The sequence below is a fragment of the Corvus cornix genome, chromosome 3 (genome assembly GCF_000738735.6).
Source record: "Corvus cornix cornix isolate S_Up_H32 chromosome 3, ASM73873v5, whole genome shotgun sequence".
Taxonomy (NCBI): Eukaryota; Metazoa; Chordata; class Aves; order Passeriformes; family Corvidae; genus Corvus; species Corvus cornix.
In genome coordinates, this window is record NC_047056.1 from 94,143,705 (window position 1) to 94,170,468 (window position 26,764).

General features: G+C 43.9%; 1 protein-coding gene across 1 annotated transcript; it reads right to left on the bottom strand.

The window, feature by feature from the left end:
* Positions 1-1,230: 1,230 nt before the first annotated feature.
* KBTBD11 (kelch repeat and BTB domain containing 11) lies at positions 1,231-22,302 on the bottom strand. Its single transcript, XM_039568923.1, is given in 8 exon segments — positions 1,231-8,333; positions 8,335-8,484; positions 8,487-8,576; positions 8,578-8,931; positions 8,933-9,019; positions 9,021-9,233; positions 9,676-9,807; positions 21,945-22,302. Coding segments are annotated over 6 exon segments (1,776 nt in total). The 5' UTR covers positions 9,159-9,233; positions 9,676-9,807; positions 21,945-22,302; the 3' UTR covers positions 1,231-7,376.
* Between the last annotated feature and the right edge of the window lie 4,462 nt (positions 22,303-26,764).

The following is a 26,764-nucleotide window of genomic DNA, read 5'->3' on the forward strand; positions in this document are numbered from 1 at the left end:
TTCCAGCAAGACTTCTCTGCCTTCAAGGGAATACAGGTCAACACCATCTGCCTGCAGATGTTTCTATATGAAAACTTATTGTGAGTTTTGAATACATGGACACAAGTGATGTGTTATACCTAAAACCAGATAACAACAGGGGATTTTGTGTGCCCAAACTGAGAGGCCTTTGAAATCCAAGTCCTTTGTGCTACAATTGTTTGGTTTAGCATTTCAGAACTGGAAAATTAGTCATGGCACAGGTTATTTGACCCAGCCACATAATTTACCAGACTACACCTGAAGCTTGAGCCTGGGGCCTAAGCATCCTGAACGATATAAGTGCAAAATGTTCAATGAATCAAGCAGGATTCTTGAGATAAAACTTCATTGCCACTAAACTTCTCGATGTGTAGTTCACAACACAGAGAGAAATTAAAGAGTTAAAGAATTTATATTCTAGTGAAGAAAAAACCTCCAAAACACATTCAAGTGACTGACTGCTCGAGTCTTATTCAAGTAGAGCTTTTCTTTTTGTTTTCCAACGAGGTCCCCAGTGATTTTATAATGGATGCAAAAGTCTGGGGATGAATGGAAAAAAAAGTTCTGGTAATCTATGTTCGGTTGAGCTATTCCAGATTTACCCTGGTTTAATCAGCAGCAGAATTTGGCCCTGCTTAAGAAAATATAAGAAAGCTTGCATGTTGCAACAAATAAGGAAATAACAGAAATGACAGCAAGTCCAGCCCCACATAGTCTATGGATCTTGGAGTTTTCAAACAGGTCATATGACCTCATGTCAAGCGAAGCATCTGTCAAGAAAATAAGTAAAAGATGAAGTAGGGAATTTAAACTGTGTTTGATTCTGCTTTTACTTACACTGTAAATCTACTCCAGCCAAAACTCTGACATGTGTGACCTAATACAGGAGAGTATCCTGAAAAAACCTACATGTAACTTTAATAAATGAATAATGCACTTTAACATACTGACAAGACCAAAAAAAAAAAGGGAAATAAAAGTTAACTGGAGTATATGCTAATCTGCGCTTTGGAAAATGCTTTCACTGCAAAATATTTCAAGGTCCAAACACTCAGGGCACTGTGAAATGAAAATATTCAATTTTTTTGCTTAGCCTTAGAAACATTTCTTAAATATTTACCTGTGTGATGATTTATGTAATTTCGTCTTTGCTTTATAATACCATTTACCGATTGGATGGATAACAAAGAAAAAACAATTACCCAGAAATCCCTAAGGGGGAGCATAAGCTTTTTTTTAAAGTATTTATTTCATTACAACGTAAGTTGGAGTACATAAAAAGCTTTACCTATATATGCTTCAAAAATGAAACTACTAATACATCAGTTACACATATAATTCACTTGAACTGCGAACAGTGTCTAAAGAATTTGCATTAGTTAAATCTGTTGAAAGTGGCAGCATCGACATTGTTATTTCATGATTTTACAAATTTGTCCAGGGTTTATCCACTAAGACTTAAAAGCAAAGCAAGAGACTCCTGCAAAAGGTAGCTTATTAAACACTGTGATGGTTTGAGAAGGATTGCAGGTGCAAAACAGTAAGACTAACAATATAGTTGGTAAAAACTTACCCTGTTTAAGAAATATTTGAAAAAAACCTGTCCCTATAGTCATCACTGTCTCAAGTACCAACTCGGGTTTCCCTCCCCTGCTATTTGTTTCAACCAGATATAAAGTAGGTACTTTTGACTCCGAATTCATCTCTTCCCTTCTCTCCCTAACTCCCATTTATTTCCTTTGAGTAATTTATGAAAGTTAGTCTCCAAAATAGCTGTTGATGTAGTTTAACCCTGGCCAGGGGCTCAGCCCCACTCACTCCTCCCAGTGATTTGGGGGAGAGAATCAGAAGGGGGAAAGTGAGAAAACTCCTGGGTTGAAAAAAAAGACAGTTTAATAACCAAAGCAAAATCTGCACCAGCAGAACAAGGAATTTTTACACTGCTTCCTATGGGCAGGGCGGGTGTTCAGCCATCCTCAAGAAAGCAGTGCTCCAGCACACACAGAGATGACTTAGGAAGACAAACACCGTCACTCCAGATATCCACCCTTCCTTTTTCTTTCCCCAACTTTATATGCTGAGCATGAAAACAACAAATGGTCTGCATTACCCCTGTGATCAGTTGGGGTCAGCTGTCCCAGATGTGTCCTCTCCAAAGCCCTTGTGTACACCAGCCTCCTCACTGGTGGGGTAGGGTGAGGAGCAGAAAAGGCTTTGGCTCTGTTTAAACCCTGCTCAGCAACAATGAAACGATCTGTATTATCAGCACTGTTTTCAGCACAAATCCAAAATACAGCCCCATACCAGCTACTGTGAATAAAATTAACTTGACCCCAGCCAAAACCAGCACTCCTGCTGATTCCTAATACCAGTGGGTTCATTCCAGCAGCTCTCAGCACGCAGTAGGCCAAAACAAATGAAGTGCGATTACATATTCTGAGCACACAATTTTACTACGTTTGTGTGTCAATCTCTGCTTTTAGTAGCAGTAATATAAAGTCAGAATAGTTCTAGTAACCTAGTAAATGCATGGAACTATTACAAACTTGCACTACATTATCTCAGGGTAGGAGTTGAGGCAGCAAACAGGCAAAAACATACTTTGCTGCAATAGTACTCAGACTATTACTGGTAATAGCCAAAGAGAGCTGTTCTGTTAATCTAGCACCAAATTGGTGTGCGAAGTAACAGCAGAAAAAAGAGAAATTAATAAAATGCTTTTTTCCTACAACTGCTCAACATTACCACCATTCCCCCTTCTTGTGTTTTCTTAAGTTTCCCAGGAGCAATGCTACTGGGAAAAAAAAAATCCCAAAGATAGGATTCTGTCTAGATCTGGATTCATTCAAGCAGAAAACACTACAAATCAGTCCAGACACAAAGCACCAGCACCACTGTTAAACTTTGTGATAATGAAGGTTAACACATCTATGGAGCAGTCAATGGAATACATGCTGTAAATCAGGAAAAGCAAAAGCCACTCATCAATAGTGGGAATTGGGATACAGCACTCTAAGAGCCAATCAAACAGCACAGGAGAGGCATGGCTTTCATGTGAGTAATTTATTCTTTTACCACTTTAAATTTTACCAGGTATTTATTTACAAATAAACTTTTTGTGGACAGAATTTACATCAGCGACTGCACAATTTCAGTCATTACTAGGGTATGACTAACATCCTCCCCATGTTGCGTAACAGTGCCGGTTTTGATCAAACAGGGTTAATCTTTTGCAAATTATTTTTTGGACTTCGTTTCGAGTGTAAACAGAATCTGTACACGTGCTTTTGCTGCAATTAATTTCTATTTTACGGAACCAGTTAATAGATAGAAACAGTAAAGTTTCATCTATTATTAGCACTTCTTTATGAAAGTCAGGATTTAGTTTTAGATTCAATAAAGGCTTTAGGCATTTCATTGTTAGGTACTGCAATGCCTCTTTACTAAGGTGGAACCGCTGACAAGAATCCAAATTACCTGTTTGGCCTCCCAGTACAGTGCACGGAGCACCTCACCTCAGACTGGTAACCTAAAATACAGTGCCTGTCTGCAAAAGCTTTGCAAAGAAAACTTGCCTGATTGTAACAACTTGTACTAAACCTATGCTGAATTACCCATCCAAGAGATGGGGCCTGGAATCTACTCGGAACTCAATGTACAGGAGCCTGTGTGTGCTTTTGGAGGATTTGCATGAAGCTCACCCATGAGAAAGAGCTGCAGAAGGTGGTCCCAATGTAGTTCTCCTGAACAGCCATCGAGATTTGAGAACAAACACATACACACACACAAAGTGCAAGGCCTCAGTTCAGTCCTTACTCAGCTTAAGGGAATTCAAGCCTGAATTCTCTAGCAGATGACCTTGAAAATAGGAGTAGTCTAGGGAGGAAACATTATTTCCTGAAAAATAAGGGCAACTATCTCCTGTGTGTCCCATTAAAATGGGAGGACTGTAAGATTCAGGGGGAAGAAAGACAGCGGGGCAGACTATGTCTCTAGCTAGACTCAGGTCACTCAGTGAGGATGACTACCTTGATGATTTGTGAGACTTATAGCGAATTAACATACAATGCAAAACGCACACATATTTAGAGATCAGGGACTAGCTCCAACAGGTCCTTTAGTCCACTGACAATCAGAGGGTGGGAAATGTGGACTGAATGCTTGCAAGCTAAGAAAGCACACACAGATCTCCATGTTCCCATGCAAATATGGTAGACTTCAGGCTACTCTAGATAAAATGGCTGTTTTAAAAGCAAAACATATGCAAACACAACTTGAGGGTGGCCTGGCCCTTTAGTTTGCACCTAAATTAAACCCTATTACATCAGTGGCTTCTGGATATCCCACTTGGTAGGTAGGTGTGGAACTGCTCAGCAGCTCCACATGTCAAAGAGACAGTTGTTGCTAGGTTTAAGTAAAACTGTAGGGTTCTGGAATGACAATTTCAGTCTTGAAATGCCTGAAGACTATCTAAATTCTGGTTTTAGTACCCAAGTTTGTTACAGGTTGGTTTTTTTTTTTTGTGAATATATAACTGGGGGAGAAAACAATTCTCAGCAAACCTGCCTCAGGCCTACCAGGCAGGAAACAGAGGCCACAGAGTAGGAAATTTGGCTAGAAACATGCCTCTGCTGTTAATCATCAGGCTGTAACTATGCAGTGTACAAAGGAAACAGGTTTGATAGACAGCTACTAATGAAGCCCATACTCTGCCCCACTGACACTATGTAAACAGTGAAAGCAGGTAAGCAGTTGATTCAACCTTTTTTAAAAATAGGACCTAGCAAAAATACAAACCACTGCAGGTTTGCTGAATGCTTATTACGGTAGAACTTACTTCCAAATGTATTTCTTCATCGTGTACAGCAATAAATATTGGAAGAAAGGATATCATTCATTCTATCCCAAAAGTTTGTGAATTATTTTCAGATCTTAAATCATGGAAACTTCCTAAAACTAATTTAAAAGCATTTTCATGCATTAGCAGGAATGAAAGTGCTTAATTAATGCTTAATGAATAGGAATGCAAAAGCTGGCTTGATACCTCACTGTATCAAGTGTAAAAACTGTAGTGCAAGAACTATACTACCTAAGTCTTTGAACTATGAAATCATGCTGTATTATTGAAAGATAACACAGCGTTTCCTTGTGTGTGTGTGTTCCTGGTGACTCTACTATTTCAAAATCTGGCCTAACACTTACGTCTCTAGTTTAAGTATGCACCTAAGTGTTGCACTACACAGCTTGAAATACTTTCTGCAGTTAACATAAAAATTATGCTGAAAGCAAACATGTAATTTCTTTCCTCCTCAAGCTACAACACTGTAATTTAATTTAGAGTCAACATTTCCAAGGATTCTCGTCTGAGAATTAAATCAAATATTCTGTGAAGGATGTTAAATTCCACTGCACCAACCTGTACTGAGGCTAAGATAAATGTCACACTCCGCAGGCCTACAGCTCCTGCCTGGCTGATGCTTTAATTAGCTCACTAGGGAACAGGCTGCTCACTTGGCTACAAACTTCTAGGACTGGACCACTGTTTTCTATAGAATGGCTATCGAGATCAGCTGCATTAAAACCCCGTGCAACAACGATAAGAGAAAAAAACCCCAAACATTAAAGGCAAGGAAAAAAATACCTATGAAGTTCACTATTCTCTTTTGTAAAGATGGTGTCTCTTAGGACAGAGCCTGCTGCCTTCCTTTGGAACTAGCGATTATGTATAAGAATGCTAAAGTCCTGTTTAACAAAAACATCTTAATAAAACATAAAAAGATCTGCTTTTTTTGATGTAAGGGCCCTATGTCTTTCTAAAATATGAATCTATACTAGAGCTTTGAGTATAAACAATTCTCTACCACAGTCCATGCCAGTTCCATGCTGAATATACAGCAATGTACCAGCAAAACCACAGGTTCTTTTTTCAGAAAAGGTTTCTCAGTGATTTACCATAAAGCTAAAACATTTGCCTTGCCTATTGATTTTTTTAAATATAAAATGTATAAAATAAATGTATGTGCCCTTTTCAATATAGTCTGTCAGTGTAGACACTCTACGTTTTTCCAGTTCTGAGTAACATGACAAAAAGTATGCTCCAACTTTCCACAGGCAGGAAGAAGTTTTGTATGATTTTGCCTCATTTGGATGCTGCCCCAAAAACAGCTCTCTTGGGCAGTTTAGAATCACAATGACAGTGTACGTTATCAGCATGTACTGCAATTAACAAGGACTTATTGATTACAGCAATCATTAGTTCAAAATAAATAAAGCAGTCTCTCAAGAAGTAACATCATGCTAGTGCACAATATAATCCACATGTGTAGCACATTCCTATTTTCCATGGCCCCTTCTGATGGTCTTGAAACACGTGGGAAAGGCCTTTTGCCACAGGTTGGTTTAGGTTAGCCTTCCTTGACCTGCAGTTAAAGAGCATATGAAATATAAAGTTTTTCCCCAACTCTAGTGGCATACATGGTCATGTCAACCGGTTGTAGCCTGAACAGCTTCAGTTCATTTTTGTTATAATTTAAAATCTCTGATCAAAAAAAAGTAATAAAACAATGTCTTTTCATACAGAAACCACTGCCTTTTTCAAATAAAGAACACATCAACATCTCATATCTACTATAAAACGCCACATTTTAAAAAGGTAACTTGACTTGTTCTTTTTTTTTCTTTTTCTTTGCATTCCAAGTAAAACATGTGGCACACATTTGTGTTACTTAAAACATTAAGTTTGGTATCTGTTAAATCATCTGTGGTTGAAATTCCTGGGACCAATACAGTGCCACAGCTTCCCTAAACCATCTATTGCACCAGAAATGAAAGGCTGTGATGGAGATGTTCTTCCTATATTTTTTAAACACAGGAAATAGTTGGTTTAACATAAAAACAAATGCAGCTAAATTATGTTGCCAGCAGTGTTTATCCCTCAGTATCATCCCAGAGGGAAAAAACCACAAATAACAGAAAAGGCTCCAGCCCAGATTGCAACTACGTGAGAAACACAACCAAAATTAACATCCCATTATGACACTGTTGTCGAGAATATTTTAGAAATCCAGGTGTAAAAAAGTTTTTCTCAGATTGGGGATTGGCACAAACATAATCCAGAGATTATCCTTTATAGCAGCTTTTACTTTTGTGTGCTTGGCTTTTCACACAAAGCACAGCAAATATGAGAAGAGTTACAAATGGGTTACAACCAGCTCAGCATCTTGAGAGCAGAGAGGACAAAAGGAGAAGTCCCTTTTCTCAGCAGACACAACAGAATGGGTCCCCTCCGTAGACGGGAGTTTGTGGATCTGCAACCCAGCTCCCCCCCTCAGCAAGCCAGAGCCAGGCTGGCCACCTTACAGTGGGAGGGAGCCCTCCTGGTCCCCTGTTTTGTCCAGCCTCTCGGGCAGGGTAAGCACAAAGGGTAGGAGGACACCCTTGGCATCCAAGGGAGCTTTAAGAAGCTCCCCGTCAAAGGTGCCCTTGAGCCCACCATCTGCTTCCACCTCACCGTCCTGGGCTAGGCTGAAGCGAAGGGTGCCGGTCCGGTTGACGCAGTAGATGGTGCTGCCCAAGGGGGCACAGCGGAAGGGCTGGATGGGGCCACCGCTGGGCCGCAGGCTGGCGCACTGGCTCCAGCACTTGGCCACCGTGTTGTACCGGAAAACTTCAACACCACCGCCAGTCCCGCCACCTGGGCCCTGCTCCCCACCACGGCCACTGCTCACATCAAAGCGGTAGATGAAGCTCTTGAAGGCCACCATGTCAGCAGAGCGCCGGCGGCTGCTGTTGTAAGGGCACTCCTGCCACTCGTCACGCTTAGGGTCATATTTGAGTAGGCGGTAGAAGAGGGAGCCTCCTGACACATAGATCTCCCCGTTGCAAGTAGTGGCCTCGTGAGCCACAGCGAAGGCACCCTTGGGCAGAGGAGCCACAGGGCTCCAGCGGTCAGCCCGTGGGTCGTACCTTTCCACAGTGAAGAGGCACTCGCCCCCCACAGCATAGAGGTAACCATCCAGGGCCAGCAGCTTGAGCTGCGAGCGGGGCTGAGCCAGCGGCCGCACCTGGCTCCAGGTGTCGGTCAGGGGGTTATAGCAGAAGACCTTGTCGGAAAGGCGGGCCCTGGGTTCGCTGCCCACCGGCCCTGTCACAATGCCCCCTGCTAGGAAGAGGTAGTTGTGGAGGACGCACATGGCGCAGCCCTTGGCATTGGCCTCCTCGGGCAGGCGCGTCAGCACCCTCCACTCGCCACTGGTCTCCTGGTAGCAGTGAATGAGGGAGCCACTCTCTTCCAGAGACACCACGGAGGAGGGGACTCTGTGGCCGACTGCTCTCGCGGCTCTGTGGCCGGCTGCCACCACCCGGCCGCTCGAAGGCGTCGCTGACCTCGGCCACCAGCAAGCAGGGCCGGCCAGCATCCATGCGCCGCTGCAAGATGAGGTCCCGCTCAGTGCCACTGAGGCGGGCCCGTAAACGCTGGGCTCCCGCAGCACCTCCAGGTAATGGTCACTCATGAAGCGATAGGCAGCCTCCCGCAGCTCCGCCAGCCGCTGCTTTCTTGGCCAGGCAGAGGAGCTGGTAGCAGTTGCCGAGGCAGAGCTGGGCGCGCATGGCCTCGGCGGCACAGTGCAGGGCACAGGGCATCTGGAGGACGCGGGCTCCGCTCACCACCTCCGCCAGGTTGTCGTGCCGCACCTCGCCCATGCGGGCCGTGTACACGTAGTCAATGAGCAGCCGCAGCGCCCCGTAGCTCACCCCCTTCACCCGCAGGACGTCCCGTGAGGCGCGGGCACGAAAATAGTCACTCTTGGCCGCCAACACCGACTTGTGCGCCCCCGAATGCGGCGGCCCCGACACCTCGATCACCAGGTCGGGCTCCTCGGGCGGCCGGTCCCGCGGCCCCACCACCTCCCTCATCCTCCTCCTCCGGCTGGCAGGCGGCGTTGTTGATCTCCCACTGGCTCTGCACCACCCGGCCGCCGGCCGCGGGCTGCTGCGGGCTCGGCAGCGGCGGCGCTGAAGCAGAGGGAGGAGCTGAAGCCGCAGGGGGCGGCCGGCGTGGGCGGCGGCGCCGGCGGGGGAGCGCCGTTCGCGGCCCCGCTCTCCTCCTCCTCCGGGGCCGCGCCGCTGCCCTCCATGGAGCCGCGCTACCTGCGCCGCCGCCGCGCCTGGTCCGTGCGGAGCGCTGCCGGCCGCCGCGGCGCGGCCATCACCTGCGGGACAGACCAACAGAGCTCAGCATCCGCGCCTTCCTCCGCTCCCCCGCGGCTGCTTTCCCCGCCGCTTCTCAGGATTAGTATGCGGGGCCGCCGCTCCCGCAGGCGGGGCCGTCTCTGGTTTCCGGGGCTAAACCTCCCCTTCTCCTTTCCCTGGGGGATCCACCCTGCGGCTCAGCCGCCTCCCGCTGCCCTCGGCTAACTGGGCTAGCTGAGCCCCCGAAAACCTGAGCTCTTCTGGTGGGACCGGGGATCGCCCCGATGAGCACCTCAACAGCCTGAAAAGCAATTCCGGTTTTCCCGTTGCTCTGCAAAAATTTTAAGCAGTTTGCAGGCACTCATTCCTTTTCATGACAACTGGTCCCTACACTGCGCTGGGTGATGAGCAAAAACCTCCTTTAACGGCAGACACTTAGGAGTACTATCACAATGCATTCACCTTGTGCAACTATTTCAGAGGAAGGCTGAGGCTCCAGTCTATTCTGGAAGGCGATTCCCCACTAGCCAAGTTTGCCTTTGCATGACCTTCGGGAAGTTTTCTTCATATCAGTGCTCCTCATATGCATTCCCCCTGTTTAAAAGGAAGTGTAAAAAGATAATTATTTTAAAAATCGATATAGCCTCTGTTTAGTCAGAAGTTTAAGAGTAATAAAGTTATGTTTCTTTTAATAATATATCTAGAGTATCTTGACACCCTGAGTATGCTAATAATTCTAATTGTTTACAAAACACATGGAAGTACTTTTTCTGTTTTTGGGACAAGAGCAATCTCACATTTGTGCAGCAGCATATGTAGCTGTAATGCATTAGCAAGGCATAAATCAGACTTCATAAAGATTGCTTCATGTCTTTATTCAAAGATTTATAGCTTCTGTCAATAAAAAGTAGAAGCAAGGGGAAAAAATCACAACAGATAATTAGAACATGAAGTCTCTTGTGGGAAAAGGCAGGATACAGGGAGGGCATGGCTGTAAGTAAGTTAGTCCCTGTCAGCACAATCACCACCCAGTTCTACCCTCATTTCACAAACACAGTTTTTAGAATTTAATGAAGTGCCATTTGTTTGCCTCATGTTTGTTTATGAATTTTCCAGACTTGGTTAAAGTTTTGATGAGCAATGCATAAAAATTTTCCAAATGTACTTAATATAATTTAGTAAGTATCTGCAGCCCTGATTCTATTTTTAAGGCCGTTATTAATTTCCATTTAAATCCCCTTTGTCAGTTTTTTCACAGTCCTCAAGGAACACTCATTTCTATGTAAAATATGCATTGTGGCTTCCTTTCAGCAGACATGATTCATTTACCCTGTTAAATTAGCATTAGGGAGATCTAACTTTTTAGTATTTTTTTTTTACTGAAAGCGTAACTGCAAAGTGACATTGTCTGGAAACCCCTGACACAGACAGGAAATCTAGAAGCCCATACCTGCAATGCAAACTTTATTTAAATGATAATATCAGTCTTCCCTCATGGCTTTTTATTTTGTGCACTTGCCTGGTGAAGGGCTTTCTACTACATTTGATCACATTCAGTTAGACTGAATCAATGCTGAGGTTTGATTTCTGGGTATTGGAGACTTTCAGACCGTAACAGCAGCATTTTAAAAGTGGGCGCTTCCAGCTGAAAACTTAGAAAAGCTGAAAGAGGGTTTGGAGGATTTTGCCAACAAGAGAAATGACCACGACAGCAATCTCAGCATCTCTGTCTAGCTGAAAACAAAATACAAGAATTATACAAAGATGAAGCTGAAAAAACAATTCAGAGAGGTTGTGGAACCTTTCCATTATTGAGCAACATGACTGATCTAAAAGGTCATGAATTTAGTATGAAACAGGAAGATGCTGAAAGGGCCTGATGGAAATACAATACTGAACTCCTTCTCTGTTCTTATCTACAGTGATCAAAGAGCTGTACTGCAGTTCTGGCAACAGAGAACATTAAAGAAGTACAGAATTGCAGAAGATACTTGATAGCTGTGATGATTCAGAAGAATCTGACCACCCAATGATCTCATTTGGCTTAAACTTATTTTAGCATTTTTTTTCAAAACTCACAAACAGGACAGGTACTGGAAAAGGAAGCAAGCTACTGAGAGTACATGGTACCTATGGACTGAGATCACCTTTTATACTGGGGACTTTTAAGTCAGAAGCTGAATTACTTGGTCTGAAAATGTTTTCATTATCATGGGCTTGGTCTAGGGATGATGTAATGTTAATGGACAGAGGAGCTGCCAACAAATATGAACTGTATTTACAGACTTGGCAATGACACACAATATCCTGAATGTGTGGCCCCAACCTCAAATGCTGTGAGACATTGCTCAAGTAACAGCATAGATAAGAAGGCACAGTTTTTCTGACAGAGAAACTGTAGTGAAGAGCTGCAGGTAAAGTTTCCTGGCATTGCATTCATCTGGCAGTCCTTCTGATAAAATCCAATTAAATGCTTGTATTGAATTGTTCTCTCTTTATTTTTTTTGTGCAGTGCCAACAGCCTTTGATCCAAACCACCTCCTTTAGCAAGACCCACTTTCTCTGGGGAATACGTGCATGTGGGAGCAATTGGGTTACTGCTCTCCAGTTCACAAATGGAAACAGCTCTGACTCAAGTCTCGTAAATAAAAGCAGTGCTTTCCCTATCATAAGCAACTCTAATTTACATAAGCAGAATATCCTCCCCAGGAGACTTACCAATTCAGAAATGACAGAATGCCATTCTGCTCCACTTTAGTCCAGAAAAAAATGCTCTTGTAAAAACTTGGACTGCCAAAATTTACTTCAGTAGAGAAGTCCCTTGGGATAGGGGCGTCATCTGATTGAGATGATTAAGGCCCCCAAAGAGGCAGGATCATCAAAAGAGAAAAAACATCCCTTATATTTATTTTAAAAACTAAACAATGACTTAAAAGGAGAACTGGCTAGGGTGAAATGTAGGCAGTCAAGTGTAGAGTGGTTTGCATACTTATAAAAATGATCTGTTATACTCCTGCTCATTGAGGAGATTGGTGAAATTTGGAGGGAAAAAGTGTTCTCTTTGTAGATGGGGAAAACATCTGGAGCATAAAGATGCCATTTCTCTGAAAGGGCCTGCACTGCTTGGATCCTACTACAGATTTAAACTCTAACCACTTGATTAACCTCCTGTTTGTAAGAAAAAAGTACAATTGTCTTTCAATGTACCACCTCAAGAAAAACAGCAGGAAGAATAATTCTTTTTCTCTCCCTTTTCTAAAGTTAGATACAATCTAACTTTTCTAAAGTTACGATACAATCCTAGTGTCTTGCCCTGACTGCTGGATATATATATATGGCTTTTATAGTATTGCCTTCACACTCAAGTGTGGATGCAAATTTTGACCTCTCAAGGTGCTGTAATTCTCTCACACCATGTAATAAAGGTATGAATGTTTTTAATCTCATTACTACAACATTTTCATACAACCACAAAGAAAAATAAACATTTAAAAATTGCAGCTTATGACTACAGACCACACAAGAAACATGTGGACAGCAGTTCCTCATCAGAAACTCAGAGGAAGAAAAGGCTGTGTATGTCTGGGCACGGAGGAAGAGAGAGGAAGTAAGTCATAATAAAAATATTATCAAAAGCCTGATTAAATTGATATTATAGCTAACAAATCCAAACTAAAAATATGCAAGTTCTAAACAGTCATCATGACCAGAGAAAAGGTTTCCTAACAGTGATATCCATAGAGACAAACATTCTCTAAAAAGGAAACTATCTTTTTGAGTTCTTTCCAGTTTAGATTCTTCAGAAATAGTTAGGGAGGAGTAGTGTCCCTCAGGAGTTCTCACAGCAAAAAGGAAGTAACACTCCTACAAAAGCAAACTCTAGCAAAGATTAAGTGCAAGTTCTCTCCAATATCCCTTAGAGTAAAGAAAGTCTAACAAAAAAAAAAGAACAGTCAGAAAGAAGTTTTGAGTGATTACAATACCTTTGAGAAAAACTCCGGGGCTGATGTGGTGTCTTTTTCACTAATGCAGGAGGTAAGTATGGCATGGCAACAACATGCTGAATGCAACAAAACTTTTTAAGCAGAATTGCTGCTAATTCTCGACATGGGCTCACAGCTACACTTATAGATATGAGAGCACGTGGTCATGTCTGTGATAAACTGAAGTTTATCCAGTCTTGAGCCAGCTCCCAAGAAAAAAGGTGATACCTAGCATAGGCACCCTCTAACAGCCACAGTTCATGGCTTTGGAGAAAAGGTGGCTTGTGCTAGTAGCAACTAGCTAGAACTACTAGAGAACTAGTACAGCAAGCCTTCATCAGCCTGAGAAATGCAGAGCTGACACTTCTTCAGGGCTTGGTATGTTTGCTCTGTGACTTGATGAGTGTGCACAAGTGTAGGTGAAAATTCTGCATGCTGAAGGCTTTCTTAGGCTGGTGAAGAAACCCTAAACAAACCAAGTGTAAGTGTAAACAAAGCAACAGATTTACACTATTGAGGGGGAAAAAAAGACTGCTAGAGCATATTGTGGATAATTAAAAGTTTACATTAATTGACTGGGAGAGTGAAGGATGGGCTCAAGGAACGCAAGGGTTAATGAAATTTGACAGGAGACTAGTAGATCTAGAAATCCTTTCTGACCTTAAATTCTGGAAGTTGCCATACACCAGGAGCACTAACTTGGAACCAAAACATCAGCTTGTGATGATTAAAAGCATCATTTAAGCATTAGTGTGTAATGTGGTAATGTTGACTGCAGAAATGCTTTTCAGTATTAAACTGTATTGTCAACAAATTGCAAACATATTCAAAGTCCCTATGAACACTTTGGCAATGTTGGTACTAATCCAGAAGGAGAATATCCACTGAGAAGCCAAGTTAAGCAAACCAGCAAAATAGTTTAGACAGATTTTTGAAAATCAAAGTAGAGTCAGGCTTGGTTTTGCATTCCAGAAGAGCACTTGATCTCCATAAATGTACTGCACTCTTCCAACACACCTGCTCTGTATTGCATTTAACATAGAAGATGGGGCAACTTGTTTGGAGGAAATTAAATTCCTGCTTTAAGATAAAACTGGATTTTGCTTTTTATATCATTATGGAAACGACATACAGATTAAAGAGCCCAAAGCACCAGAAATCTGCCAAAATATGTCGCCATAGTGCTTGAGAAAGACCTAATGTGAGAGGTAACAACAGACTTCAAAGGGAAGCAAACAGTCCCATTTTTCTGAGACTTATGCCTAGGAAAAAAAGTAAAACTTCCAGAGAAGGCAATAAGGAAAATTTTTTTCCCAGACGAACTCTGGATCTCGTACTTAAGAGAAAAAAAAGCCCTACTTTTAGAAACTGAACAGTTTCACTGATTTATTGACAAATTAAGTAAGTGATGCTTACAAAGGCAGAGGTCCTTTAGATACATGGTGAATGGCATCCTTCTCATTTTTGGAGATCATATATGGTTTCTTTGCCCACGTACTTCTTCAAACTACAGGTTTGCAGTCATTCTAGCTGCAACTAAAAATTACACTGCAGGTAGGTTTGATTTCAAGAATAATTCCAGGCTCCTGCAGACATTGTCTCTACACAGACTTTGGACAGGATTCAGGTATGGAGAGACCCGCCACAGTGCTAAACATGGCAAAGGCTGACTTTGAGGGCAGGTTTATCTGGCAGTTGGCAGTGCAGCAAAGATGTAAGACCTACGACAGCCAGATCAGATAGCAGAGCAAAACCTCCAGTATGACAGCCCTAATCTGAAAGGAGGAAAGGAATCAGCTTGCACGGACATGGCAGAAATGCTGCTGGTACACTTTGCTGTTGGGCCTATAACTGTGACCTACTAGGTTACTCACAGGAGTCCGATTTCTTGTATTTATTTCATGAAAATCAGGCCAAGGTGGATACACAGAGGGCCATATTCCCACACAGAACTGATCAGGGGGTGGGATGCACCCCCCAGTTCTCCTGCAAGGGGAGAGACCGATGCTGTGTGTCTGAGCTGTACAGCACTGCTGATCTACCTGTAACCAGCTCCTGGAATGGAATCTGGAACATACACACAGGTTCTGTACACATATGCAATGGGTGGGTACAATTACATGCCAACTGATTTGGAGCCTCAAAAATCAGCGCATGAGAGCTACCAAGGGCTAGCCAGTAGAAAAATATCAAAGGTGATGAAGTACTTAGCTTGTGCAATCAGGGGACTTTAGTTCTTGCTTTGGGTGCCTTAACCCAGAATCCTCTTCAAAATAAACCTAAATTTCTTTAAAATATAGCAGTACTGACTCTTGCTGCTACTTTGCCTTTCTGTACATTAATTAGAGTTCGACCAAGCCCCATGGGAAACTTGTCACTGCCCCTTTGCCTGACAAGACTAAAACCCCAAGTGCCCAAACCATCAAGTCCATGAAAGAAGGATTACTCTCCTTCAGACTAAACCAGTATTACTTTTCACAGAAACAATAAAAAAGTGTTTCTGAGGGTGAGGAAGAAGAATCCTGGGTTCTGTTCCCTGATAAAAGGGAAGTTTCTATACTTCTTCCCATTGCCTTTAGTGGGTTAGGGCTCAGCTATATTGTCTGGAGATCTAAGCCATTCTGACTTGTGCTAGGATTGAAAAACACTATTGCTGATCTCAAAGCAGAAATGCATGCTGCAGTCATAGGTATTTTTGTGGCAAGCCTTTACTATCAGGAGTAGTTGTAGGCTGTCAGCCCAGATTTCACCAAACAATGGGAATGCTTTTAGTAGCAATGATGCAACTGAAGGCTTAACAAAATATGAAACTACTTTATGTAACCATTGGAACTGAACAGGGAAAGAAGAGAAAACTGAATGTAATGCAGGCTGTTTACATTAGTACAAACTAACATTTCCTGACCATTCTGAGATAGAAATAAAACAGGTTTCTATTAAAATACTTTTATTTTCGTGGCCTGACACTTTCTGCCTTGGATGCATAGCATTTTTTACTATAATGTGAATTTCATATGCTGAGCCTGGGTGTTCAGGCAAAGCTTTTCTGGCTGCACTGATTTCTCTGACTAAGCTCAACTTTTACATCAAGAATTTAGGGCAATTCAGTATCTCCCACTATAATGCTTTTTCCATTGAACAAGGCAGACAGGTGTCTAGATTTAAGGGACAGAAAAGATTGCCTGGTTATCAAATCTTATTCCTGCAAGACCAGGCCAAAGAATTTTACTTCTGTACCAAGCTAATAACTTCTGGATGAATTCGGTCAAAATGTTGCTCTGCTCAGGTCATTCATCTCACATCTATTCAGTTTCTCTGTTTTGGCCAATGGCCTTGGTTGAAAAGCAGGTGTCAGACAGATCATCCTGAATACCACTTTGGAATTCTCTTTCCTCAAAATGATCCATGCTCTTTTCTGAAGAGACATACAGACTGGTAACACAACCGTGAAGGGTGATGATGATCAGAGGACTGTCCATCTGCTTTTGGACTTTCTGACACAGAGTAGAAGTAAAGACTGTAGTATGTCTGACTAATCTATGATTCAAACGTGTCATTTTCAAGTGCTACAGAATAAAGGGTTGTTAATGCATGCAGTTAAATATGCATCATGTTCAACAGTCGCAGTGTTATCCTTGCATTTATTAGTCTGCAATCTGGACAAAGCTGTACAGTCAGGACCTGGAGTGAGAAGTAAGACTTTTGCATCAGAATGCAAGGCAGAGACTTTTGGTTTTATGGTTATGATTTGGGAGGTGTGAGAAGAAGCTCAGATTCAGGGGTCCTGGTTTGTGGTTCTGACCTCAAAGCAGATACTGAGGCTTTTCAGCCACTGTCATGTGAAAAGCTGTCTGATTTTGGGGGTACAATCCAAGTATTTATTTCCTGTAAGGCTGCAAAATGTCTTGGCAGAAATACTGTCCAGGTGTTAGACTAACAGATTCTTGCAACTCTGTTGTCTGTCTTAAAGCTCTTCTATCACAGAGAATGAGTGGTATAGACCTCATCCTGGACACGAAGCAGCAGTGAATTTACCACATGAATGCACATCAATGGCCTTTGCCCTCATTCTTCTATATCAAAATGTAGAATTTCTTGGGACACATGGCACTGACTAACTCCAAAGCTCACACTACAATACACTCAAATGACATTTACTGTTTCTGCATCTACTGTGGAAACCAAACTTCAAAACTCTATTATCAATTGATATTGAAGAAGTATGTTTGTGTACTGCTCACTTCCATGACTTTGAAGTGAGTCAGGCTTGTGATAGTAGCCTGCAACTAGAAACTGCCACCTAAGTTTCACAGAGAATTTTGATAAAGCCAGACATCACTTTAAATCCCAACCCCACTGCAGTCAAGAAAAATTCCCATAAACTTCATGAGCATCTGGATTTCTTACGCTGTTGTACTGGGTTTGCATGGCAAGGTTTTGGCAGCGGGAGGGCTGCAGGGGTGGCTTCTGTGGGAAGCTGCCAGAAGCCTCCTCATGTCTGATAGAGCCAGTGCCAGCCGGCTCCAGGAGAGACCCTCTACTGGCCAAGGCCAAGCCCATCAGCGATACTGGTAGTGCCTCTGGGATGGCAGAGTTAAGGAGAGGAAAAAGTTACTGCGCAGGAGCAAACTGCAGCCAAAGACAGGAGTGAGGATATGTGAAAGAAACAACTCTGCAGACACCAAGGTCAGTGCAGGAGAGGGAGGAGGTGCACCATGCGCTGGAGCAGATTCCCCTGCAGCCCGTGGTGCAGCCCATGGTGACACAGCTGTGCCCCTGCAGCCCATGGAGGTTAGTGATGGAGCAGAGATCCACCTGCAGGCTGTGGAGGATCCCACAGTGGAACAGGTGGATGCTGCGGATGCCGTGAACCTGTGGGAAGCCCACACTGGAGCAGATCTGCTGGCAGAACTTGTGACCCCACAGAGGACCCATGCTGGAGCAGTCTGTTCCTGAAGGACTGTGCCCAGTGGGAGGGACTCATGCTGAAGCAGTTTGTGAAGAACAGCAGCCCATGGGAAGGACTTATGCTGGAGAATTTTGTGGAGAACCTTCTCCCATGGGAGAGACCCCTTGCTGGAGCAGGAGAAGACTGTGAGGAAGAAGGAGCAACAGAGACAACATGTGATGAACTGACCGCAATACCCACTCCCTGTCCCCCTGTAACACTGGGGGAGGGGGAAAGGTAAAGAATTCAGGTGTAAACTTAAGCCTTGGAAAAAGAGAAGTATGGTGGGAAGATGATTTTAAGATTTGGGTTTATTTCTCATTATCCTGCTCTGATTTCCCTAAGTCGACTCTGTTTTGCTCATAACAGTAAGTGGTGAGTGATAGCTCACTGTTCTTATCTTGACCAATGAGGCTTACATTTTATTTTCTCTCCCCTGTCCAGCTGAGGAGAGGAGTAATAGAGCAGCTTTGGTGAGGACGAGGCATCCAGCCAGGGTTAATCCACCACAACTGCACAGACAAATGTCTACAGTAGCTGTTTTTTGAACTAAAGCAATGCAGGGAGTTGCAATAAAAGGAGAGATGAAAGAAAGCTACAGGATAAGAGAAAAACTCTCCCATGAACAGATTTGTCTTTGACTGAAGGAATCAGAACATTTGTTGTTCACATGCCACTCCCATAGCAAAGGGTTGGCTTTTAGTTCTTACTGTCTAACACCTAAAATACAGGTTGCAGAAATAATAGTTCATCTCCAGACCTTAAGGCCTGTTTTTTCAATCTACTTACAAGAGAGGGGAAAAGAGAAAATAGCAGAACTGCTTCCAAGAAAAAAACCACACTATTTTATAACTCTGACAGGTTGATAGTTCAAAATGATTCAGAAGTCCAGGAGTCTTCCAGCAATTAGAGATCCAAAGCTGAAATGCAAAACTTATCTAGCTCCTTAAGTACTCCTGGAGTAATCAGTGTCCAGAAAAACAACAAACAGCTTGTGCTAATCTATGAATGCGTAAATGTAAAATAACTTCAGTGAATGCAAATCATGTTGTGACAGACAACAGCATGGGAGCTGCCTGACCAACCTATGTTGATTTGTATAGAAAGGACTGCGGCTTCTGGCATGTTTCCAAGTGAGTTAAAAAAGGCTGTCAACCTGTTTGTTTCAGCCAGAGGCACAGCAATGGCAGCTTGTGAAACATCACACCTGAAAAGCATTTATGTGACACATCTTTCTTCTTCTCCTTCTGACACACAGTGCAAAACCTGTAGAACCTCTGGACTTTTTCTCCAGCTTGTTTTGCATTAAATAAACTGACTTAGCCAATCATTAATTCCTGCCATCCTTGCTGATGCAGTATAAGAAAGAAACTGGGAAGTACCAAATGTGTAGTGCAGAACAAAAAATCCAGCCAACTCTTTTTGCATTAACACTCAATCCCCCATATACAATACTGACCCAGTCTTGTAATCCTTCTAAAGCCAAAACTGCCAGTTAGCATCTAAGGAGCATTTTAGGATGAAAAAAGGGTACAGCATTGCCAACCAATTGGTCCTGATCCTGCAGAGAGTTACACACAGATGTAACACTGTTCACAGGACTAGCTCCACTCGTAATGCCAACATCTGCAGTGTAAACTGAGTGCTTGCTTAATTAACTGCAGGAGGAAGGCAAAATCTCTATCCATTCACTGTGTTGTCACATGGTGAAGAGTTCTGGCACAGGGATTTGGGCAGGAATGTATGGCCCCGGCTAGGGAAAGAGCAGGGTCTCTTCCTGCTCAGTGACAGCTCAGTCACACATCAGGTTAAACTGGCTGTCAAATTTTGAACTGCTATAAAGTAATTCTTCTTCAATGAAAGGAACTAATCATGCCTGCTCACTGACAAAACAACACTGACACCAAACATGAAGCAGAAACAATAGATGATGACAATATCACTGAAAAATAAAACACCAGACATAAAAATATCATGTCCTGAGAAGGCTAATGAGATAAAATACAATGAAAATGAGCTTATTTTTAAAATGGGTATTTTCAAGGATGTGAAGTGGTATAAAATTACTTCTCTGCTTCTGTTCAGAGGAAAGGAACAGGCTCCCAACTGCAATACTGTACAATGTCAGTAGGGATAAAGAGAAAAATCCCTGCAAAATCCACAAAGGATCTCACCAAGAAAAAAAACTATCTTAAAAAAGTTTCATTCTACTTTAAAAGAAATTTAAGTATTTCCTTTCATGTTTATTATATCCTTCTTTAGCTGTCAGCTGTCCCTAATATCCTCTTGCAACAGGATACTACAGGATGCTGAAACACCTAGTAAGTAGGATCTGGATGCAGTCATCTAACCACATCATCATCTCTACGGTAACCTAGGCCAGCTCTAAATACTGTAATCCTGTTTTACTACAGTAAAGCCAGTTAATGGCTTTCATTGAATGTTCCTGCCAAATAATGGTGCTCTAATATTTATTGACATTTCAAGTCTGTCCATCTCTTTGGACTATTTGTTATATTGAAAAGTGATGTGAGCACAGCATTCATAAAAGAAAGGAAGCTATTACAGATTTCGGTCTTTTGATATTATCAAGGTGCAGTCCTGCAAACTCCAGCTTCTAAGTGGCACCACTGACTTCAGTGGCACCACTGCCAGGAGTCCTGCAGAGCAGAGAGGAGCTGGGGCAGGAAAGGGACCAGTCCTCAGCTCTTGGCAGGTTCTCATCGGACAGTGCCATTAGCAGTGGATTGTTGGTGGATGACCAGAGGATCCCATTGGCATGCACTGGATGTCCTAATTAAAGAGTGAATAAATGCTGTGTGATGGGCCCTGGGAAGAGGAGAATGCAGAATAAGTAGGATGGGCCAGACAGTTAAACAGGGGAGGAAATATTGCTTTGTCAATACTAGTGACAATTTAATTATTATTTTCCACAAACATTCCACTTAATTCCTTTTTGGGAGACAGATGGTTAAGTCCCTGAAAAACAGAGGAGCCCTTTTGCTTCTCAGATCATACAGAAGGATTGTTCTATTTTATTGGTATTCTATTTTTTATTGCCCTACTTTTTCTCCTAGCTTTTTGCTCTAGTTTTCTGTTGTTCCGTTTAATTGTTGTGGAAAAGCTTTACAGAATATTATTATTTCTAGATGGTTTTATTTTTTCTTGATGGGTGAAAAAAGTTGGCTACAGGATTTAATACTATCATTTTCTGTGCTATGTGTAAGTTTGGGTTCAGGAGTCTGCTTTTTGTTGCTTTAAAGCACCAGACATAAAAACCTACCTAATGAAACTAAGTGCAAGTTTTTTTGAGGCATCTTCCACCCTGCAAAATCCTGCACGAGTACGTACATCCAGGGCTTGCGTGTGCTTTTAGAAGGATGGGGTAGCACGCCATGAAGAATTTATAGCGGGAAGCAATCTCCTGCTATTACATATCCCTAAATATTAGTGTAAAGAGTCATTTATATTTTTAATAGGTCAGCAAGGAAAAAAAAAAAAAAACAAAACAAAACCGCAGGCATCAGGGTTGGCTCCTCTGCGACATATGGAGAATGGATATGGGGATAGATATGCCCAGCCTCCCCGCTGCCCAGGGTAGGTGGATTAAGGGGGCAGACGAAAGAGAAAAAAAAGCAAGATTAAACCTGACAGTGCTCCAGCAACCCCCCTCACACACACACGGCTACCGTGCCTCCACGTCGCCGTTCTTACCACAGACACCGGCAGACATCGGCACCAGCCCTCCCCGGCAGCTCCCGACCCCGGCCCCGCTCCCGTCCCGCTGCCTCCCCGCTCACCTTTCGGCGGCGGCCGACGAGCCCCGCGCCGCTCCGGGGCAGCTCCAGCAGCGCAGCGACCCCGGCGCCTCGGCCTGGCAGCGGGAGCCGGCGGGGGAGGCCGGGAAGGCGGGTGGGAGCGGCGGTGCGATGCCAGGCGAGGCAAATGGCTGAAGCGCAGGGGCCGGGCTGGCGGAGGGGCCGGGCGGGCGCGGGGCCGCGCTCAGCCCCTTTGTTCGCCTGGCAGGCGGAGGGAGGAGCGGGCACGGACCTGTTGCTGCTGGCGGCGGCTCCCGGCGAGGGGCAGCGGCCGAGCCGGGAGAACCGCGCGGTGCCCGCGCTGCCCCGCGGGGCTGAGGCGGGGCGGGCGGCGGAGCGGCCCCACCTGCCCGCGCTGAGGAGAAACTCCCCCCATGCGGCGCCGGGCGGGGAGCGCCGGGTCCTGCCTCACCTCCGGGCGGGGCCGGGCAGCCGTGCCGGGGTAAGCGGGGCGGCGGCGCCGCAGGCAGGGCCGGGGGCTGTGCCGCAGGAGCCGCAGCGCAGCGCCCCGGCGGGAGCCCCGAGTGCCCGCGGCCCCCGGCCCCGCCCGGCCGCCGGCCCCGGCCTCTCGCTGCGGGAGGCGGCGCGGAGGCTGCCCAGACGGAGCCCCTGGGTTATTCAGGTGTCTGGCGGCGGAGGAACAACGCCGTGGAGGCCAGGTGGTTTCTCTTGGGGTGCAGTTTGCACCAGGGTCCCATTTTCTCCTGCGCTTCAAAGCTGAGACTCTCGTCAGGATTCCCAGAATTAGACCCGCTCTTAGTTTCTTGAAAAACCCTTTACTTCATGTTATTTGTACTCTGGGTCTGCTCCCGACACAGGCAGTGGTACCTAACCCAGCTCAAGTGGCACCGCAGGGTGCAGTCTGATTTCTGCCAAGACAGCAGACATGCCGCCCTATCCCGGTCTTTCTGACCCGTTCCTGGTGCTGGGGTATATCGTATTCTCTTTGTAACATATAGTTTTCCTATGATACTGGTGCCTCCAAACACTATTGATCTGCAGGTTTTCTCTTTTCCCCTCTCCACTGACTCCAGGGTCCTGTCAGACTGTTTCCTCTGCAGTGGCCAGTGAGTGGCTCTCAGCCTTGGGAGACACTCCTGGGCAGACTTGAAATGCTACTACCGTCTCCTGTCTCAAATTAACCTGACAATTAATTGCTTCTGTGCTGGCAGTGTGGCCACTGTAGCTGTATGTTCCTCCAGTGTCATGGTTGTGATGGCTAAGCATGGTTAGGTGTCTTCTCCTTCATTTTGTCCCATTGCTTCTACTTTTTGACATCAGTTGTGCTAAAAAACTCTTACGTGTTGAGTTAGCACTTAATAAACTGAAGTGGTTGCATGCAGTTCTGGGTAACTGTGACCACTTGAAACCTTGGCTCCACTCGTGTTGAGCACTGACTTCAGAGCAGCCCTTAACCAGAAGCCTGGTTTTCAAGCAGAGGTCGCGTCTCATCTCGAGTGAGAGAGACCAGCACCCTTCTGGGTGCTACAAAATAGATAAGCAATGTTCATACAGTGTCATAGGGGTCTTAGAAGAGACAGTAACCACAACGTGTGGCTTTAGCATAATTGCAAATGTGACACTGAACCCTGATTTGGGTCCATTACAAGGTTAGAATGTAAGTTTTGTACGTGGTTTTATTCCTGGCTAGCTGAAAGAAATTTCCATGTGATACAGCAGGTCCGTTAAACCCTGCCAGAAATAACTCGTCTCTCTGACATCAGGAATTAATATTCTTGCTGTTTCATGTTACTTTAAATACTATATAATTCAAGATGACACCAAAATTAGACAACTGATACAGCTATGGGAAATCATTTTTACTTTAAAAATCTCTGTTACTCTATTCCTCTGTGGAGTATTGCCTCTCCTTAAGGTGCCTGACTTCTATTCATACTGATGAGAGTTATGTGACCGTGGCAGCAGAGTAATATCTGGGATCATTTGAGATCATTCTGACTCATGCTTTCTGAATACATGACAATTTTAACCACTACTGGATTTTCTTAGCTCCTCTTCAGGTTTAACTGCCACATCACATTCCAGTATGAGTGTACACAGAGGTGTCTGAGTTATGGTTTCTGGAGACCATTTGAAAACCAGCAGTGGGTGGGAAGTAGCATATTGTGTTTTTATGGGCCATGTTTGCCCCTGTGGCTGGAGCCAGCAGAAGACCTATACAAAATCCAATCCCCATGGAGATCCTAGCCTGAGAACTCAGGTAGCCCTTGGCTGTTGCAGACTTTGTCCTCTGCCCTCATTGAACATTGCCAGAAGCAGATCAGGTAAAATGACCTCAATTCTGCTTTATGAAAGTTCAGCTTTGGGCAGCAATTCCCTAACTTTGTAACTCAGTCTACTTTTTTCCCACCAAGTTTCTTTACAGTTCCCCATGCCCCTTTGTCATTATACCCATTAGTGAAAACAAATATAAAGGAGTTGCTGACCTCTTAGCATAACTTTTGCAAAATACTGCTGCTCTATGGCCCATAGGCCAGGACACTTGCCATGGAGAATAAGGCTGCTCATCAATCAGCCTCACAGTCTCTGGTAGAACCAGATGTGATGAAAAAACTGGGACACTCACTGTAGGAATCATCTCAGTTTTAGTTGCTTGATTTCCCTACTTAACCTGAGTTCCTGAGGCTCCATTTATAATTAATGTACAGGAAAAACCATGTCTGAAGGGCAATTTTTCTCACCTATCTTTGACATCTTAGGATGAGGTGAATCATCCTTTGGTATTTCTTATTTCTCTCCATTAGCTGTAAAGTCAGACTGGTACAGGTGTAGACAATTTTTTAATGCCTAAATTAAATGAGATGAATTATTGTCCCAGTGTAGAAAAGACCTTGTCCTAAAGAAATCAGGTATCACACAGTTTACATGATACATAATTTGGTGCCTGATATGCATTTCTGTAGCCCAGCCAATGTGACAAATATTCGGGGGAACTGATAGATTATTGTACTGCTACTGGCCATCAGGACTTGCTAAGATCCTGTGTTCTGCAAGGGGCAATTAGCCTGGGGCAACAACAGTAGAGTGCTGAGTAGAGGCAGGAAGGGAAGCATTTGCTGTGCTCTGTCCCAGAAACCTTAGGTGGCCCCTGCCCAGTCACAAACAGCACACTCCCTTCTGGACATGCAGCCCATACTCTGTGTCTCTCACTTACCAGCAGTGGTGCTCAGGAATGAAAAGGGAATACAGTTTGGAACAAAAGAATTTTTATCAAGTGTTTCTCTGGTTAAAAAAAATTAAAAATCCAAATGAAGAAATAGTAGTGGGAAGGTTTTTTCATCTGACACACCTTTCTGTTTAAGCCACATCAGGCAAAACAAACTATTCCTTCTAGAAGGCATGATACTGTGATGTCGCCAGTGCAGAAATAGGCAATCGTGCTGAATGCCTTTCTCATGATAGGGTCACCAAGCAGCATCCTGATCCAGAGCACATCTCCTCAGAGCTTATCAGGGCCTTGCTCTTCCAGGGCAAGGTAATAACTTCTTTTCTTTCTCCCACTGGCTGCACCAGCAGCTGCATTGCTGCCATTCCCAGCTCGGAGGCTATCATGCAGGATTGGGTTATCCTGATAGCTGGAGCAACTGCGCAGCTCCTCAGCCAAAATTAGCCAGTAGGTCACATAAAAAATTATTCTTCCCAGTCTCAGGTGGTTGATTCTTGGCAGAACTTCTCATTTAAGGAGGTTAGGAATAATTTAACCGAATAATTATTTTATCCAGGTGAAATATTCACTCCACATCCTATGAAGCAAGAATCTTTAAGCCTTCCCTAGATAAGAGCTCAGAGTGTAGCTCACAGCACATGTAGGCTAGCTTCTCTAAGTAAGCAAAGCAGAATCTTGCAGGTAGTGTACCCATGGCAGAATGGAGCTGCATATGGGTCCATACTCAATTAGTTACCCAGCTAATTAGGTGGGCTTTGCAGCCTTCGCTCTCTGAGTCCATCGCATTGTGGGCACAAGTCCAGCATACTAGGCAGGACTGGTATGTCTGCACAGACTTGTCACCAGTGTACTCGAACATGCAAAGCTGTTGGTAGGCTATTTTTAGTTTTCTGGGTTGGTTGTTTTGTTGGGGTTTTTTTGTGATTTAGATTGGCACAAGGATGTATTGCAAAAAAAAATGTTGCAGCATCAAAATTCTGGAGCAGATAATAGTTGAAATTGGCTGGTATTCCTTCTGTGAGTAGATACTGGAGTACCAGATACACAGTCATAGTACCCGATGTCAGTGGTCTGTACAGTGCCCAGAGATCTGATTCATGGCTAGAAGCCAAGATGTAAAACCAAAACAAGAGAAAAGAAAACCTGACTTCTTTTGCTCATCCTCTGTTTAACAGCTGAACACTGTGTGAATTTTCACATTTCACTGTGTGAAATGCTTCTTGGTGTTGTAATATAACAGCCTCAAGGATTGGTTTGATGCTATTGCTGGAACAGACAAAATACTTATTGTATTTCTGCTGAGCAAAGATGCCTAAAATAAGTCTTTTATATTTGGAATACAAACCCTATACCTGCTGTATACATGTATACATGCAACACATGATATATTGTATACATCTGATGCTGGGCCAAGCTGATCTGCCTGTGTGTATTACTTTTCACACATCCCTGTAATACACCCAGATAGCAGAATTGGAAGAAATGTGCTGGTTGCACCATGAGGGTTATCAGCTTGTAGCAGATAGAGCCTTGTAGCCGTAAGGAAAACAAATCATGAAGACTTCTTCAGTGTAGGGTTGCATACTTCTGTGCACCAGAGACAAATTAATACTGG